A 17,454-nucleotide genomic window follows, 5' to 3' on the forward strand; every position below is an offset into this window, starting at 1 on the left:
CTCTGAAAACAGCATGTCTTGGCAGAACTTAATATGGCTGGGTGTGATGTGCATTTTGCACTTTGCTTTCATCATGTTTCACTAGTTAGACGTGATCAAATCAGAGTAGAGAAGAAAGAAAGAAAACTCTGGCTCAGTTGGTCAGTAAATTGCGCATGAAATAAGTGTCAGCTTTGGTAGTAGAGAGCAATAGTGTGCACATGCAATGCAGATTTCCACATAAGAAGAAACACTTATTTTTAACAAGTACACATAAATACTGCAAGGTAAAAAAAAAAAACAGCAGAAATATTTGGCACTCACACTGTCTGCTCGTTCCAAAGTTTAACCAGTTCAGCTGTCAGACCTGCATCCAGGATTAGTCGATTCACCAGGGACACATTACCTGTGGATGAAAGACAAGATATATTCCACATATTGCGGACATTACATCTCCACAATAACAGTGCTTAGTAGGGAAATACGGCAGTGGAAGCAATGCCAGCCTATTGTTTACGAATCTTGGCAGGGGAGATGAATATATTATGATTTTGGCTCGAGCAAGAGTCACTTCTGATGTGCCACTGAGCAAAACACTTGGCCCAGCATTTTTTTTTTTTTGAGGAGATCTGTTTACTGGCTAACAGTAAGAATACTGAGAAGACAAGCGATTAAGTGTCTGAAGGTGGAAGTCAGGCTGAAAAAGAGCAGGTGTGTTCAGCCAAATCTTCTCCCTGGATAAATGAAGGGAAAAATATTGATCTCATGGCACTTGTTAGGAAATCATCCAGCAGGGAGACGTGTTTTCGTCGGTCTTCTCTGAGTGATTATTAGACAGTCAGACAGCAGGAAGTAACTTTGTGAAGGATTGGCTGTTGCAGCTTTAGGAGAGAGATGGTGCCAAGGTATTGAGTTTGAACCCTGTTGTCTAGAAAAGTTCTTTCAGAAAACGTTCCACTTCCTTTGAGTGTTGTTTTAAATCTTGTCCATAACTTTTTATATAGACTCAAGAATAAATTGTGAGATCATACTGCGCAAACAGCAACAATAAAGGCAGTTTAATGCATATTTATATGGTTTGACCTTGGGTTGAAATGGATCAAGGATACCTCGATCCATTAGCTGGATGATGGTGGTAAGCCATACCAGGGGGGTAGATCCATTAGATGATGACAAATCAAACATCATGAGTCACTGTGAAGCATGACAACATCAGGCTTCTAGGAAACTCAGTCGATCAGGCTGATGTCACTCTGCTTAGTCCACACTAATCTAATGACCACAGTTAAGCTCTGACCTTCAGATGCTGACCACCGTGATATCAGAGTGGAAAGTTACACCACGACTAACAGCAAAACACACCACGCATGTATACATACGCACAAACTTCCACTCTCTTCACTGCTCACATAGCGATGCAACTCTGTATATTGATTTAGGTGACATCAATGTGGGTCAGCGGTATCATAATACTCAAGAATACAAACAATGCAGCACAATGACATCACCGCCAGAACAAATGTGTCGAGTAATAACAGTGGAAAAAGATGCATGACTTACATGCGTCTGGAGCGTTCCTATCAAGATACTGGCTGAAGTCGAGGGCAAACTGGGTGTTGTTGAGTGACAGCTTCAGGTCTTTGCAGTAATCCCTGAAGGAACAGTATTGATCAGTTTCAATCTCAGCCCTGCATTTGTTCCTGTGAAGTGAAAATGGGTTGTGCAGTGGTGTCGAGATCACTCACCTTGGAGCGATGAAGGTGTAACCAAACTCATCAAACCTCTCCTGCTGTAGGGTTTCCATGGCTTTTGAAAACAGAAAAACAACTGATTTACACAGATTAAAGCTGTGGTGCAGAATTTATGTTCCCCCCCTCTGGTAATGAGAGTAATAACACAAACAATGCAGACATGCTTATGATGTAAGCCTGCAGGTAAGCTCGCTGCATCTCCCCCACCCCCAAAAGCACTATCTGTTAGTCTTTTTTTTTTTTTTAACCCTCTCTCTTAATGGCGTGTTTCCTTTTTATCCGGAACATCCTCTCCAGAAACTTTTCTTGGACATTTCTTAAGACATGTTCTCTCCATGCTTCCCCCTTTCGCTCTGGCTGTTTGATGTTAAATGCATCAACTCCATTACGCCAGTGTGGACGCTTATGCCTCATTTCCACCAATCTATGTGACTGCCGTCCATAGATCCATAAATATACGGATGATGCCTCTAGTGTCCAAGGCAAGGAAGTGCATTTCTTCACAGATTGATAGAAACCTGATAGAAACTACCTGTAGCTGTGTGAGAGAGGCCAATTTTGTCCATTTTTCACCGTTCACTTGTTTGGAATATGTGCTTGGAACATTACTAGGACAAAAACAGGACCTGCCAGGTACGTGGCATGTTTTGTGAAATATTTAATTAAAAAGGCGTATGAATGGCTGAACCAGTCATAATCACAATCAGACTGTAGATATTGTATAAGCATATTTTAGCAGAATAACAGATTCATATTCAGATTTGTAGTGAGTTAAAACCAAATGAACAAGTTCTTTTTAATCATACAAACTCACTTGACAATCAACATAAGCAACTGAATTCAAGGAAATAGCCTGTTATCTGGTTAGCAGCCTGTTAGCTAAGCTGTTATACGGTCTCTCTGAAATCCACCACAAAAATGCTTTTTAACATACTCGCAGCAAATTCGGGATCAAATTATTACAGAGGGGAGTTTCGCAGGCACATTGGATATCACAGAGATTCCCATAGGAATGAATGGACTTCCAGTTGCCTTGTCTCTGTACGCATACGCATCCACGTAAGTGGAAATGAAGCATAAGGGATGGTGGGTCAATTTACGCTTGATATATACATTCTGTCTTTTAAAAAAATAAATAAAAAATTTAAAACTAAAAACTACAGTTTTTGATCACTAATTATGTACAGTCTGTTTTCAAAATAAACTTCATTTTTGGGTTTACTTCCTTAGGGATTAGGCAACAAAAGGACGTGGTTAAGTTTAGACAAAAATACTTCTCATCACTAGCATTGTGAGCTATATACGATATACTGGCATACAATGTTTTTATTAAAATGACTCAATTGAATTTTTTTGGTTTCACACAGGAAACGAACAACAGACTCCTGGGTGAAAGTCTGTAGTTTCATTGGCCCACCCTCCTCCCTTCCCTCCCACCCTATCCAGACTTTCGCACTCATTATACTTCGGTAGTTACCGGGAGCGTAAAAATATGGTGCGTCTTGTGCATCTCATACAGCTGCTGAAGGGTGCTTTGGTGCAATGGTGTCTGACGCTGAGCACCACTGACCAAGTGTCTGTATTTAACAATTTGGGATTACAGAGAGCTTTCTCTGGCAGTGATGGGCTTAATTAGCATTGCACAAACTTGTTGGGCAAGGGCTTGAATGTAAAGGACATCATTTATATGTAAAAGACCTGTATTGCAGCTTTCAAATTGTGAACTCAGTTTATAAAATGTACTGGTATTTGTAGTGTGAGATGACTGCATTAATCCAGAAACTCCTGACAAGCGGATGGTCATAACATACTTTAAGAAATGGACACTGAAGTGCACATACTCAAGCTGAAAGCCCCCCATCCACACACACATACATACACACACACAGACACATAAAATATTGGACAGATATGAGGTGATGGATTAAGGTAGAGAGCGTGGATGGAGGTACAGTGGGGAGGCATGAGAGAATAACTGAGTGAGAAATACTTGCCTTCTTGCCCTGCAGTGACCCCAGAGAGACGGAGATGAGGAGAGGAGAACGTAGGGAAGACAAAAGGTGAAACAAAAATACATTCATCATCTGACAAATGAAGTCATACCTTGGAAAATATGCTAAAAAATTGCGAATATTTCCCACAGTAGGTAACAAAATACTGCAGTGAAAGTATCTTGGATCTAATAGGCAAATGCGAGATGGACTGAGTGGACTTTCTACAAACAGAACAGTAAATGAACAAAAGAGGGATTACAGCGAGAGAACAACATGTAAACATACAGTAGTAATAAAGACAATTGCTTCCACTCTGTGCTTTGTCTGCCCTGGCTCTGGATTTCATTTAAAATAGTGTCTGGTAATTCTTATCTCATAAATGACATGACAGGCATGGATGGCCATCATTCACTGGTCTCTTAAAATGAAGACATTTTGGACATTGCCTTTAAAATATATTGAGTCGTGTGGTGTAGTCTGCGAAAAAAATTACTGAGGCGCTGAGTTTCCTCTGGGTCATGGAAATCTGGTGCAGGATGAAACAATGTCCTTCACATAAAACATAACAGGCAGATTCATTGTCCCTCTGTCTCTATAGGCTGAGCAGGGTGTCGCTATGTCCAATTTCTTTCCACATCATGCATTCTTTCTCGTCTTGCTCTTTACTCCTCTGTCACCATCTCTTCAACCCCAGCATTAGGTCATGTGCTCAATGCATGCAGCGTTTTTGCTATACGGATGAAAAATTTTCATCTATCGCACCCTTGACTGGGATAATGTATTAGGAGGACAAGTGGCTGCAGGAACCACCTACTGCAGTCACCGCGGTAAGATGGATCGAGGTATTGGTGGTCTGGCTCCAGCGTGAAACTCTATATGGCTGTACAGAGAACTTTAGAGTCCCAGGCTCCCTATCGGAGTGGTCTGTGGCAGCAAGGCATGGTGTGTTACTTTCTTTAACAGGCCTGTAAACGTTCTGACAGTCTTTATGGCACAGTGACAGACTCGTTATGGCAGAGAGGGAGTGATACAGAGGCCGAAACACTCAGTCAAAATCTCATCTGTTGGAATAACTGCACCATTAGCCGTTTATGCTTCGTGGTGTCACATCAAAGTTATGAAAAATCCACTAAAGCCAGATGGTTATGTGCTGATTCTGGTGTTTTTCCTTCTAATCATATCCCTTGATCAAAGCGACTATCCGCTCATGCATCTATAAAGTCATGATTAAGCTTTCATACTTCAGAGTCCATCTATTGATCCATCCATCCGTGTAAACATGTGAATATATAGTGGAAAAACATGGAAGAGCATCACATGGCAAGAGGAAAACATATCTCACAGTATAGAGCAGGGGTGTCAAACATATGGCTCATGGGCTAGAACCAGCCCGCCAAACGGCCCAATCCGGCCCACTAGATGACTAGATTAAGGGTGCTTTCACACCTGCTCTGTTTGGTTCCGCTCAGTCGAACTCAAATTCATTGCCTCCTAAGTGTGGTTCGTTTGGGTAGGTGTGAACACAACAATCACACTCTGGTGCGCACCAAAACAACCAGACCAAGACCTTCTTGAAGAGGTGGTCTCGGTCTGGTTACAAACCGACTTGTGGTGAGAACGTGTTCGGACCTTGATCCGAACCAACTGCAGTCGCATTAGGCATTGTTAAAAGGATAAACAAACATGAGCATGTTACTGTCCCGGAGGATTATTAATGTGCACCTCCTCCTGTACTGCCTTAATATGCACATTCAGCACATCCAATGCATTAAAACATTGTTTTCTAGTTGGAGCCGCGCCTCGTTTTCAAACTATATGGTTCGACTAAAATGAGCAAGGCAAGCAATAAAAGTTGCACAATATCCAGCACTAAAATCAACCCACATAGTTGTCCCTCCATTGTGACATTAGAAAGTGTTGTATTTATCTCGCAAGTGTACTCTTCTTCAACGTCCTGTTTACTTCCTGGATTTTTCCTGCATGGAAATTCTGACCAATCAAGAGCAGCTTTCTCACGCAAGACATTTGTTCTGGTCCGCTTGTAAATGTTGCACGAACCAACTCTAGGAAATTATGCAGCTTTGAAACAAGATTAGTCCCTGATTCAGACCAAAGCAAGCGGACTCTAGGTCTGAAAGCACCCTAAGAGGTGCCAGGTTGCAAAATATTGTCAATCAGCAGCTTCAGTTCAAAAGAATCTGTATCAGGAAATGCGTGAGTAAATGCACATGTAATGACAGTGAGAAGTAGACTGACTGAATGTGGAAAAACTGAGACATACTGTTTAAACTGCACTTATTTTTCTTAAGACATCTCAGACTGTTCAACTGTTATGTAAACGGATGAACGTCTACAGAATGTACTTGCAATTCTTTACAAAAAAAGGGAAATATTGGAGCTGATTGTACTCATAATTATTGTGGGATGGTTTTATTGGTCCCGCCATCTGAGATCAAATTGGGCTGCAAGTGGCCCATGAACTAAAAAGAGTTTGACACGCCTGGTATAGAGAATACTTGCCCCAAGAAGAAGCTGTACGATTCCAGTGTAGATGCAGGTCAGGAGAGGACACACAAGAGAAAAACTTGCATTAGAATCAAATGCAAAGACTTGTATCAAGAGTGACAGTTGCACATATAGTATGCGTGTAAGAGTTTCAAAGAGTAAAAGCATGAAAGAGCTTTGTCCTTGTGATTATTAGCTATGTTCTGAGCTGTTGGGAGAAGCAGCCAGAGTGTATCATACAGCGAGATGGCCTTGAGAGCGCAAACAGAGCAAAAGAAAAAAAAAAGAAAAGGGAGGAGGGGAGAGGGATGTAGGAGGAATAAAGAGAACGAGGTGAGGACAGGTTTACAGATTAGATAGAGAGACAGATGAAAACAGAGAGACAGACAGTAAAAAAGTCTGTCTGCTTGGGTAGCCCGTTACCCCTTGAAACATTTAAGAAAGAATAGATGGGCTTAAGCACAGTGAGGTAAAGAGATGGGTTTGAAACATAGCAAAAAAGGGTGGAGTGCAGAAAAAGGAAAAAAAAAGCTTGGAGGAGAGGCGATGATGAGCAGGGAGAAGAGGTGAGGGAGGTTTTGTCTCCTCCTAAGACAGGAGGAGGGCCAACGGAGGGGAGAAAAGAGCAAAATGTAGACAAGATCAAAAGAGCTGGTGCTTGGGCTGGGTGTGGGAGAAGGAAAGCATGTGGACGAGTGTGTGTGGGAGTGCGGTGCGACTGACCAGTGGGTTACACTACAAAAGAAAAGCACCATGGGGATCCGCTGATCTGAGCAGCACATACAAAGGAGTGGTTGTGGTCTCAGCCAGGAGCGAGTCATACAGAGCCAGAGGAGATACTCAAGAGTACGCCCCATAGAAAGTATGCATGGGAGTTGGTTGTGATGCACCAGCGTAATCAGATATGATTGATTTGTTTGCACACTATTTATCATGTGATATACTTACACATAGCTTTCTGAATGTCATCCCCCAGTTTAGCCTGAATGAAGTGTTCACTGTATTTCGGCAGAACAAGAGCCAGGCTGCAGAAAAGACAATCGCAGTCACACTGATGATAACATTTTGTAGCTGGAGATCATTTTAGTGAGTTATTTGTTTTAGGAAAGGTCATTCAAACATAAAATGTTTTCCAAAATGCTCTGTAAAGTGCTTTTAAATATTTGATTTGCATGTGATTACAGGGAATTCATATCGATTAGGCAAAAAATTCACAACTACTTAAGGTTTACGTGTTTTATTTATTTATTTTTTAAATGAGGTGCTTTTCTGCATGTTCACTAAAAAGCAAAAACACTCTCCTAAATGTATCCCCCATCAACTAAGCAGAGCCAGCTGTTAGAAACGAGAGAGTGACCCCTGTTGGCTTGAGTAGTGTCCTCCATCAGCTGGAGTGCTCTCAGCAGTTAGTGGCAGTGAATTGTCTTAAGTGACACACAGACAGCTTAATGAACCTTAAAGAAATATTACAGAATTGCTGAGACGGCTCACCTGTAATCTGTTCCATTGACCAGCGCGAATGTGTAGGTCCTGACTCCTCTGTCGATGTACCTCTGCCAAAGATGATTTACACAGGAAGTGGCATTCAGAACTGCTTCATAATGCAAATGTAAGTACTTCACTTTCTTTTAAAGTGTTCAAAAATACGCCAGGACACAATTAATATGTAAAAACCACATCTGTACAAATGAGATTTTTTGTTTTCGCTCAAACAAGGAAGTCTGGCAGCTCATTTGTGTTTCCTCTCTTCACTTTATATTAGCGGATGAATATTCTGGGTTAACCTCAGTGCAAGTTGATGTTAATTACTGCGAACAATAGTGAACAATGTCTTCTTTTACCTGGGTACATGACAACTTTGATAATGTAGGAGCATAAATTGCAATTAAAAAGTATAAGGTTTGCATCTTTTAGAAATGTTTTAATAAAATCTGTGAAAACAACAAAAGCAATGAGCCTGAAAAATGACAAATAATAAAAACTCAAACTAACTGCTGCTGTAATATCTGAATAAATTAGCTGAAATAATTATAGTGACAACAGTTTGTTTGTATTAATTATAAAAATCTCACATTTTCATCTGGATAATGGATAAAATATTCTGAAAACATATTGTTAGTATATCAGTTTTACAATGTCTGTCCTGCAGACTGTGCAGCCGCGGAGCAGAAGCATGATAGGAACCCTCTACAAAAGCATCCAAACAAGTTTAAAGCTCGCCAGCATACTCCTGTGTAACATATTAAGGACCTTTCAGTATTTTCTCTCACCTCATCCTGAGTTTTCACCAGAGTGTTGATGGTGCGTTCGCCTGTCTCACCATCGATCATCATTCTCCTGATCTATGGGGAGAGACGAAGAAACAGTCAGTGTACAGTGCGTGTAGTTCCAGAGTCACTAGTTCTGTTTCGATGAGTTGGAAACACTCTGTCTCACATCCTCATGCTAACGAGTTAGGGACACTGAGTAAATCACTTGCTCATGATGGCTTTATGAGGAGACAAGAGATATCTGGCACCTGCCTGGATGCATATCCACCTCTGAGCCTTTGCTTGAGTGTGTGTGAGGATGTGTGTGTGTATGGCGGTGGGGATTTCCATGTATCTGCACACTCTACTGTACCTCCACTTTGATGTCATTCTCCAGCTCAGCATCCAGGAAGTCTAGCGTCACAGGTTCCTGGAATTTAGGATTCTGTGGAAAGGGATATTTCAGTATGAGGTGTGACATAATTTACGAAAACTACACACACACGCACACACGCCTAATGAGATGAAAAAAAAAAGAACTTTTACATTTGACTGGAAGCAAAGTTTATTACATAAGAACCCACTTTGATATCAGTCTATCTAAAGCTTGCTGAGTTGATAGAACCAAACGTTATAAAATCAAGTGGACCACTTTACAACTGTTATTCAGAGATTGGCTCTTACTATGGCAATCAGCCACAGAGAGGAATGTCCCTGTGCATTTTAGTACTGGAATTACACTGAATAACATATAGTGGACTTTAATTATGTGAGCCACAGTGTTCTTTTGTACTCAATTCAGGAGCAATGCCAACTATTAACCCTAACACATGATTCCAATCAAATCCATGGGATAAAAAAAATAGAGAGTACCATATGGCATCGTTTTGACAACATATCTGTGACACCAGACACAGCTGAGTCAGATTTGATACAAAGTGACACTGGACCCTATTAATGTCCTCTCTTAAAAACCCTATACGTCTGAGTGGCTTTATGGTGGTATAAAATAGTAGCAGTAATCTAGTGCTTCTCTATAAAACAGCAGTACATGGAATCTGATACCAGTCTGTCCTGCGCAGCTTTTGTTCACTCTGTGACTCAAAATGTGGGGTGATGGGGTGTAAGCATACGAGTGTTTTCTACCAAGTGTCTTGTTTTTATGTTGGAATATGCATGGTGAAACCGAAAATAAAAAATAAACTGCTATTAGAGAAAGTGTGAATCAGTACATGCAGAAGAAAGCAATAAATGAAACAAACAATTAAAAAGCAAACCGAGTTCCTTACATTTGATGGAAAGTTAAATGAAATGAAGCAGCAAAGGAAGATGATGAAGACGAAGCATCTCGACATGAAAATGAGAAAAGAAAGAATAAAAGATCAAGAGGTACAACACTGGGCGATACAGAATGAAACATCAAACATACACAAGAAAGACAGGAGAGGATATGAAAAGGGCGGAAATGGGAGCGCTGGATGGTGTGAACAGCAACAGTGAAGAAGATCAAATGGGAAATAAGGAGTGAGAAAAGGAGAGCGATGAGATTAAAAGGCAGAATGAAAGAAGGACAGAATATTGTTAATGTCAGCAAGAGATTTGTCGAGGTGAGCTGGGGTGTGAGATCAAAATAAAATCGCTACTGCAATTGGGGAAGGTTTGTGTGATGAATCTGAAGTATGTACAAATATAATCAAATACAGAGAAAGCCACTGCTGAGACAGAGAGGGAGACGAGGGAAATGTTCAAAGGGCCGAAGGTCACCATCTGTATTCACACGTTCTCCCATTTGGCTGATTCAATGAGACAATGGGTGATTGACAGGCAGCCCTCCAAGCTTTACACACACACACACACACAAAATGTCAAAGAGTTGAAGTGAAAAAGTAATAATAACAATGCTGTCTTGTTTGAATGCTACATTGAATTGACCTTTCACTAAGCCCCGCCTGTTTGTGATAGTCCAACAAGCTGTCAGAGTAAGCTTGGAGCCCTCACTTAGACTAACTGCACTCCCTGAAGAAATATTATCATATTTTTGGACAAATGAAACAGTGATTCCAGAGAGAAGCAGACAGAGGGGTCTACAGTCTGTGCTTGAAGGATATATCCAGGATGTCAAACTGACTCAGCAGCAACAACAGGTTAAAAAGACAAAGAAAGTTAGAAGCTAAAGCCGAACTATAGGCTACAGATCACAGTGTAAAAGTGAACCACCACATCACTGCTGATCGCCACAGAAGACAATGAATATAAAGGGAAACTTTGCTGATATTGAACCAGCTGCGTGGCATCACAGTGTGTGCAGATGAACGGTGTTTGGCTTCTCCCTCGTGCTGCTCCAGGGGAAGTCAAACAGCATTCATCTGTACACACTGTGATGACACACAGCTGGTTGAATATCAGTAAAGTTTCCCTGCTTCCCTTCACTGGTTCCTGTACAGCAGGGTCGGTCTTTTTGCCACTGTTATAATCATTAAAAAGCAAAAGCAGCGTGTGTATACATTCAGTAGGCTAAATCTTCAGTAGCTAGCTAGCTAACCCTACACTTTTCAGGGTTTGATTTGCTACGTTATGATTGGCCAGTCTGCATCCGGGGGTGGGATTTAGCGAGGGGTAATAATTGAGATCATTCTGACAGTGCCTTTGTGTTTTATAACAGTAGGGTTGCTCTCAGTGGACAGTGCTTTGGCCACAAATCACAATCTCAATACCACCCAGTCCTCTTTCCACTGTGTTTTCGTTCGTACTCATATTTGCAAGCTGAACTTCGAAAATGAAAACTGCAGCAGAGAAGGTGTCCATGGAAAAGGAAGTGAATGCTAAGCTAAATAACCAACAACACTATTGAACAACTTTTGTGAAAACCAACAAAAACCTCTTGATTTACCAAAAGTTGCTCTCTCTAAACTGCACCTACAAACAAGTACTTTTTTTTTAGGTTGGTCACATCCTTTCTATTAACGTAACCATTTCTAGTTACGTAATGCTGAATCATTCAGTGTCACAGACCATTGAGAATAATTTTCCCCCTCATTTAGGTACGACGAGGACAGATATATCAACAGAATTGACGCTTGCATAAACATGAGCACGATTAGAAAACATACTTGCTCATTTGTGAAATGATTTCCATGACCAAAGCGATCATTATAAGCGACAATAGAATGTACCATCCCTTCACTTAGGGGGAGTTCATACATAGGGTTGTAGATCACATAACAGAGAACATAATATCCCCTGCAAAAAGAAATGACAACAACTGCTACTGCATCTACTGAAAGCTCTATCTATGGGATTACAGTACAGAAAACTTTACACCGCTTTAGACTCTACTGCTGCAACCTAGGGTACTTCTACTTCGTCTCACCTCATGAAAAGTGACAGCATACTTATTAGTGAGCCTGAGCTTCCTGTTACGAATCCTTTTCTAGGAAAGTAATGAAAAGATGCAGTGATGCATTTTGGTGTTTCAAACATGTCACAGTAAAGGGAGGAGGGGGTTTTCAAAGTCCAAAAAACAAACAACCTAATGTCAAATACATAGACTGTGTCACTCCCAGCTGCAACTCAGTAACCATTTTGAAAAAGTATTCCTACACACACGCAGCTTTGACCAGAGTTAAGTGTTTCAGTCTGGGTGAAATAATTGTGAGGGGACAAAAAACAGAGGGAAATCCCCTTTATATCAGACAGAGAGAGACAAAATGCAGTCCTGCAATACCTCTCATCACTGCATTAAAAGGAAAAATCAGAGGGATATAAACATATAAACATATAGACATTTATAAATATCCTGCATGCCTAGTTACCATCAAACTACTTTTGTTTTTTTCCCGTTGTTTACTCCTAGTATGTGGGCTTAACATCTGTTTTCTTATTGTGCTTTGAAAACATGTGAACCACCCCCTCAATAAAATCTATGAAACTCTAGAAATAAAGGTATACTATGCAGGAAAGTAGTAGGAAGAAGTAATACCATCCAATTTGATCCAGTAAAGGTGTGGTATTATCTGTACAGACTCTGCTCTCTGCCTGTATCGTCTAATTTTGCGTTGTTCAGCCAAAAGCAGTGCACAGGTGAGGTCGGGATGTTATAAAAAGGTAGCAACCATGTGCCAGACTGTAGGCAGCCTGCATCCAAGAGGCAAGCTACCAAAATCACAGACACAGTACTGAAAAACATACATATAGTGAGGCAAAAAGCCAAGCAAACAAAGCTCGTAGCAAACTTAGAGTGAATCCGGGATTGGTTTTCAGTCTGACTATCACTAGAGAGCACTGAAGGAGAGGATGGGCATGAAGAGCGATGCAGTGTTGGCCTCTTTTCTTCTGACCAGGTTAGCTTGCTAAAGTATCGGACTTTCCATTACAACAAATGTAACTTTCCTTGTAGCTTGCAGGGAACGTACAAGTAGTGTACGGAGGAGGGGCCAAGTTTGCTGTATTTGCAACGTATACCTTAAAAAACTGATGCACAGCTGTTTGTCTTGATGGATTAGATTGTTGAGAGTTGTGGATTGATCGACAGGATGTAAAAGTGTCCCCTCAAGGATCCACTTTTTCAGATCCAGGAAGGGGCCCCTCTGAACATCATGACCCTAAATACAGAACTCACTCAACCACTGTGCAGCCTGTCAGAAAACGCTTACCTCAGGCTCCTCTTTTGGGGTCATGGCTAATTTCTACCATGTTGCATCTTAATACCTGCCAGTGGCTACAAGTTCAGCTGCATATTTTTTGAGGACTTGTCAGACTCCTGGAAGACTAGAGGCACGTTCATGTGCTGCTAATAGGGATCCTTGAATAAACAACAACAATAAACTACTTAGGCCCTTTGGCTGGTAAAGTCAGGCAGCATAAAACTGATATGATAAGTGACATTTTACCACTTGAACTTTTGTTGGAATGGCTGGATTCCTTCATTCATTTTCAGTAACCAATAATTCTGTTAGGGGTCACAGGTGTGCTGGAGCCTATTCCAGCTGACAGTGAGTACACCCTGGACAAGTCACCAGACTATCACAGGGCTGACACATAGAGACAGACAACCATTCACGCTCACATTCACACCTACGGTCAATTTAGAGTCACCAATTAACCTGCATGTCTTTGGACTGTGGGAGGAAGCCGGAGTACCCAGAGAAAACCCATGCTGACACAGGGAGAACATGCAAACCCCACACAGAGGGGCTCCCCCACCCTAAATTCGAACCAGGAATCCTCTTGCTAACCACTACACCAGCATGCCGCCCGGAGTGGCTGGATATTTCTTTCATAATCTAGCAAATTTTAACTGGGTTGAGTAAAAGTAAGCTAATGCACAGTAACTTAATCTACATAAATAAGAAAATGCAAATAGAAGTAGCTTAATATATTCCCACAGTGGAGCAAATTAAATTATATTCTGGGGTGTACTACTCTCGCACATTATCTCTATTATACGCCACACAGCCTCTTTTCATCCTTCATTTTTAAACATATATGCCAGTTCACTGCCAAGTCCACATATCTATTTTATCTCCCATGGTAATGAGTGACCTTCTAGCCGACATCTGAGAACTGATGATGTTAAACCATACTCTACCTGGAGAATGAGTTCCCTTTATGAAGATTGATGAGGTGACGGCCCACGAAAAAGTTTGAAAGGAACCCGCACCATCTGCTAGCCTGCGTATTATTCACTGAGTGCAAGCACTTACTGTGTAACCATGTGGAATAGTCAGAATATAATGTAATGCTTGGAGACATGGGCCTGCTGAGCCACATGAAGTGAAGCATAGGCCCAGATGTCGTACCTTTGGTTGGAGATTTGGGTGCAGCAGGACGTAGCCATTGGGATCAATGGCAAAGTAGTATCCATTTGGACCGATCTGATGGGAAAAATGAAAAGAGGACGGGAAAATTAAATAGTTGTGTGTCCAGAAAAGCACATAAAGTTAGTACATGTACAGTGTAACGACAAAACAACTGGTATTGGCTGTTAGGAAGTGTGTAAAAGAAGGGCCTCGGTGAGTACAACATGCAACAGAGGGGCTGTAATTAAAGACGGTAACATTTTTCATTTGTGGATGATTTTATTAGAGGCTACAAAAGAACAACACATCTAATAGAATCACATCACTTACTAATTGCACCAGAGGGAAAACTGTGCAAATTCAACCCCACAAGAGTCGGTTTGATAAATGTATTAGTCCGCGTGCATGTGATCACATATGGGTGTTACACTCACTGTGAAGCGTGGTGTGAGCTTCTTGATGTCATCCAGAGACACGTCGATCCCCATTACGCCAAGAATCAACTGATTCTGGTGCTGAGAGACAGTGTGACAGAGAAAAGGATGAGAAAAGGAAAACTGTATTCATCAGGTCCTGCTACTGCTGACTCCACTCATCATTTATTTACCGTACCTCGCCATTCCTGTCATCTTTGGTCTTCGTTTTATTGAATACAGGTAGTGTTCCAGTGATGACCAGACCCAGTTCCTGGTGGGAGAGTCGAGCAAACACACTGTTCAATTCAGAATCTTATCATGTTAGAGTTAACACAGCAGGGACGATATTTCTGAACTTTTAAACTGAATTATAGGACAAAAAAAGTGTCATACCAGAGCGTCAAGGTAGACGTTAGTCCACTGGACTTGTTTGGCCTGCTTGTCTGCCAGAACCATTGGTCTTCCCAGGACATCCAGGTACTCCTTAATTAGACAAACAACAAATTTTCCGCATTAATGCTTCTATAAATATGAAGTGCTTAATGAATTGTAAAATAATATAAATCATGCTCTTACCTGTGTGTTTATTCTGATGGCTCCGATGGACGGAATCTCATAGAAGTAGCCTGGATAAAACAGCAGACACAATCATCTAACCAAAACTTACAGTAAAGGGACAGTTCACCCCAAAATCAAAATTACATATATTTCCTCTTACCTATAGTGCTGTTTATCAGTCTGGATTATGTTGATGCGAGTTGCCAAGTGTTGGAGATATCAGCCATAGAGATGTTTGCTTTCTCTCAAACTTAATAGAGCTAGATAGCACCCGGCTTGTGCGGCTCAAAGCACCAAAAAAAAAATACATTTGACGATCTCAACAGCAATGTCTCTTTCTAGAAATCATGATCAGGTTACTCAAGATAATCCACAGACCTTGTTATGAGCAGTGTCATGTAGGAACTATTTTCCTTCTACCAAACTACACCTGTCAACCATATCACTATGCAGAAGGAAGCGTGCATCCCCTCATGGACAAGAGGTTCTTGACAGTGTGAGATGTAAACATTTATGATGTCCTACCTAGCCCAGTGGTGCTAGGTGAGCTGGCAGTAGATGCACACTTTCTTCTGGCTGTCATACAGTTGGCAGATTTAGTTTGGTAGAAAGAAAAAAAAGTTCCTACATGAAACTGCTCACAACAAGGTCTGTGGATTATCTTGAGTAACTAGGTCATGATTTTTGAAAAGAGACATTGCTGCTGAGTTTTTTTTTAATTTTTAAAGTTTTTTTGGCACATTGAGCACCACAGGCTGAGTGCCATCTAGTTCCAATATATTCGAGAAAAGGCAGACATCTCTATGACTGATAATCTCCAACACATGACAACTTACACCAAAACAATCTAGTTTGATAAATAGCACTACAGGAAAGAGGAAAAATATGTATTTTTGATTTTGGGGTGAACTGTCCCTTTAATACCACCATCACACAGCAGCAGGACAAACAGACACTAACTGTACATATCAGTAACCCCAAAAGAAGGAGCACAGTAAACAGTGCACAGTGTAGTCTATTGCAAAATGTTTTGCTTAATGTCAGGTGAGTTATCAGACCCAGAAATACAAAGTAATCCAGATTGTCGCTTCTGTGCTGTGTGATGGGATTATTTGCTGATTCCCTTATGAAACATTTCCATCCGGTTGCATTGCCTACGGCAGCTCCTCTGTTTCTGAAATGATGTTCATTATCGCTTTACCACCTCGTCTTCTTTAGACATTACATTACCTTTATATCACCCAAAGATCACCTGAGCAGGTTGAATGAGAGCATAACATGTATTTTAAATCACTACTAAGAGCTGGTGTACTGTTGAGTGCAACTTAATCTAACACCAGGATTGTAATAATTTCATAACAGTACTCAGTATTGATGTGTCTTATGATCTGTGCTGTACCTTTGTTGGAACAGGCCATCCACTGAATGGGTCCTTTATCATAGTTGTGCTGTCCGACTGAGAAGGTGAAGATCCTCACCTGCAGCACAAGATTCACACAATGTTAAGAAAAGTCTTTAAATATCAGATTTTCTTTCTAATTTCTTATCATGTAATGTAAATATTTAATTGATTGTTTTGTCCCTAATATAATTATACTGTGTTCAACAGACAAATAATTTAAAGGTATTAGATTATTTACATATCATTCACATAAAAACAAAGCGCAATACAGAATATATGCAATCTATTTCCTTAGAAAGGATTTCAGCATGTTTTAAGATGTTACCATGCTGTCATAATTCTTCAGCTCAACTAGAATTAATATCAAGTCATAAATGAAATATGAGACACACTTCTAGACTGAAAAATAGCTGAACTGTATGTGCTGTTTTGACAGTGATGTTGAAGCGTGTGTGCAACCTGCTCTTATCTTTAACCTTGTGCATGTGCACATCTGTGGGTGTTTATGCGCATGAGTGTGTATATGTGTGATTTTGTGTATGTGTGTGTGTGCATGTGTGTGAGAAGATTCTTTTCTTTTTTTTTTTTTTTTTTTACACAATATGCAGAGAAACCTCGTCTGCCTCTTGCATAAACTTTTGGGTAGGAAGGATGTGCACACGGAAGTTTGGACCCAAAGGGAGCTCCAAAAAGCTGAGTCTAATAAAAATGACAACGGGAGCACATCCACACAGATAAAAGCAAACAATTCACACTGCAGTATCATACGCCCAGTGTGTGTGTGTGTGTGCGTGCAATGTAC

General features: G+C 40.8%; 1 protein-coding gene across 1 annotated transcript in view; it reads right to left on the reverse strand.

The window, feature by feature from the left end:
• LOC126407560 (voltage-dependent calcium channel subunit alpha-2/delta-1) overlaps positions 1-17,454 on the reverse strand; it is an 84,590-nt gene that overhangs the window by 14,005 nt on the left and 53,131 nt on the right. The window contains exons 13-27 of the mRNA XM_050072558.1: positions 16,650-16,728; positions 15,269-15,318; positions 15,086-15,175; positions 14,889-14,963; positions 14,711-14,791; positions 14,277-14,351; positions 8,852-8,923; positions 8,500-8,571; positions 7,721-7,782; positions 7,178-7,254; positions 6,241-6,256; positions 1,979-1,983; positions 1,725-1,785; positions 1,540-1,631; positions 304-385 (exon numbers count right to left, since the gene is read on the reverse strand). Of these exons, the coding sequence (XP_049928515.1) occupies positions 304-385; positions 1,540-1,631; positions 1,725-1,785; positions 1,979-1,983; positions 6,241-6,256; positions 7,178-7,254; positions 7,721-7,782; positions 8,500-8,571; positions 8,852-8,923; positions 14,277-14,351; positions 14,711-14,791; positions 14,889-14,963; positions 15,086-15,175; positions 15,269-15,318; positions 16,650-16,728 (989 nt within the window). The remainder of the gene's footprint in view (positions 1-303; positions 386-1,539; positions 1,632-1,724; positions 1,786-1,978; positions 1,984-6,240; positions 6,257-7,177; positions 7,255-7,720; positions 7,783-8,499; positions 8,572-8,851; positions 8,924-14,276; positions 14,352-14,710; positions 14,792-14,888; positions 14,964-15,085; positions 15,176-15,268; positions 15,319-16,649; positions 16,729-17,454) is intronic.

This window comes from Epinephelus moara, chromosome 20, assembly GCF_006386435.1.
Source record: "Epinephelus moara isolate mb chromosome 20, YSFRI_EMoa_1.0, whole genome shotgun sequence".
Classification (NCBI taxonomy): Eukaryota; Metazoa; Chordata; class Actinopteri; order Perciformes; family Serranidae; genus Epinephelus; species Epinephelus moara.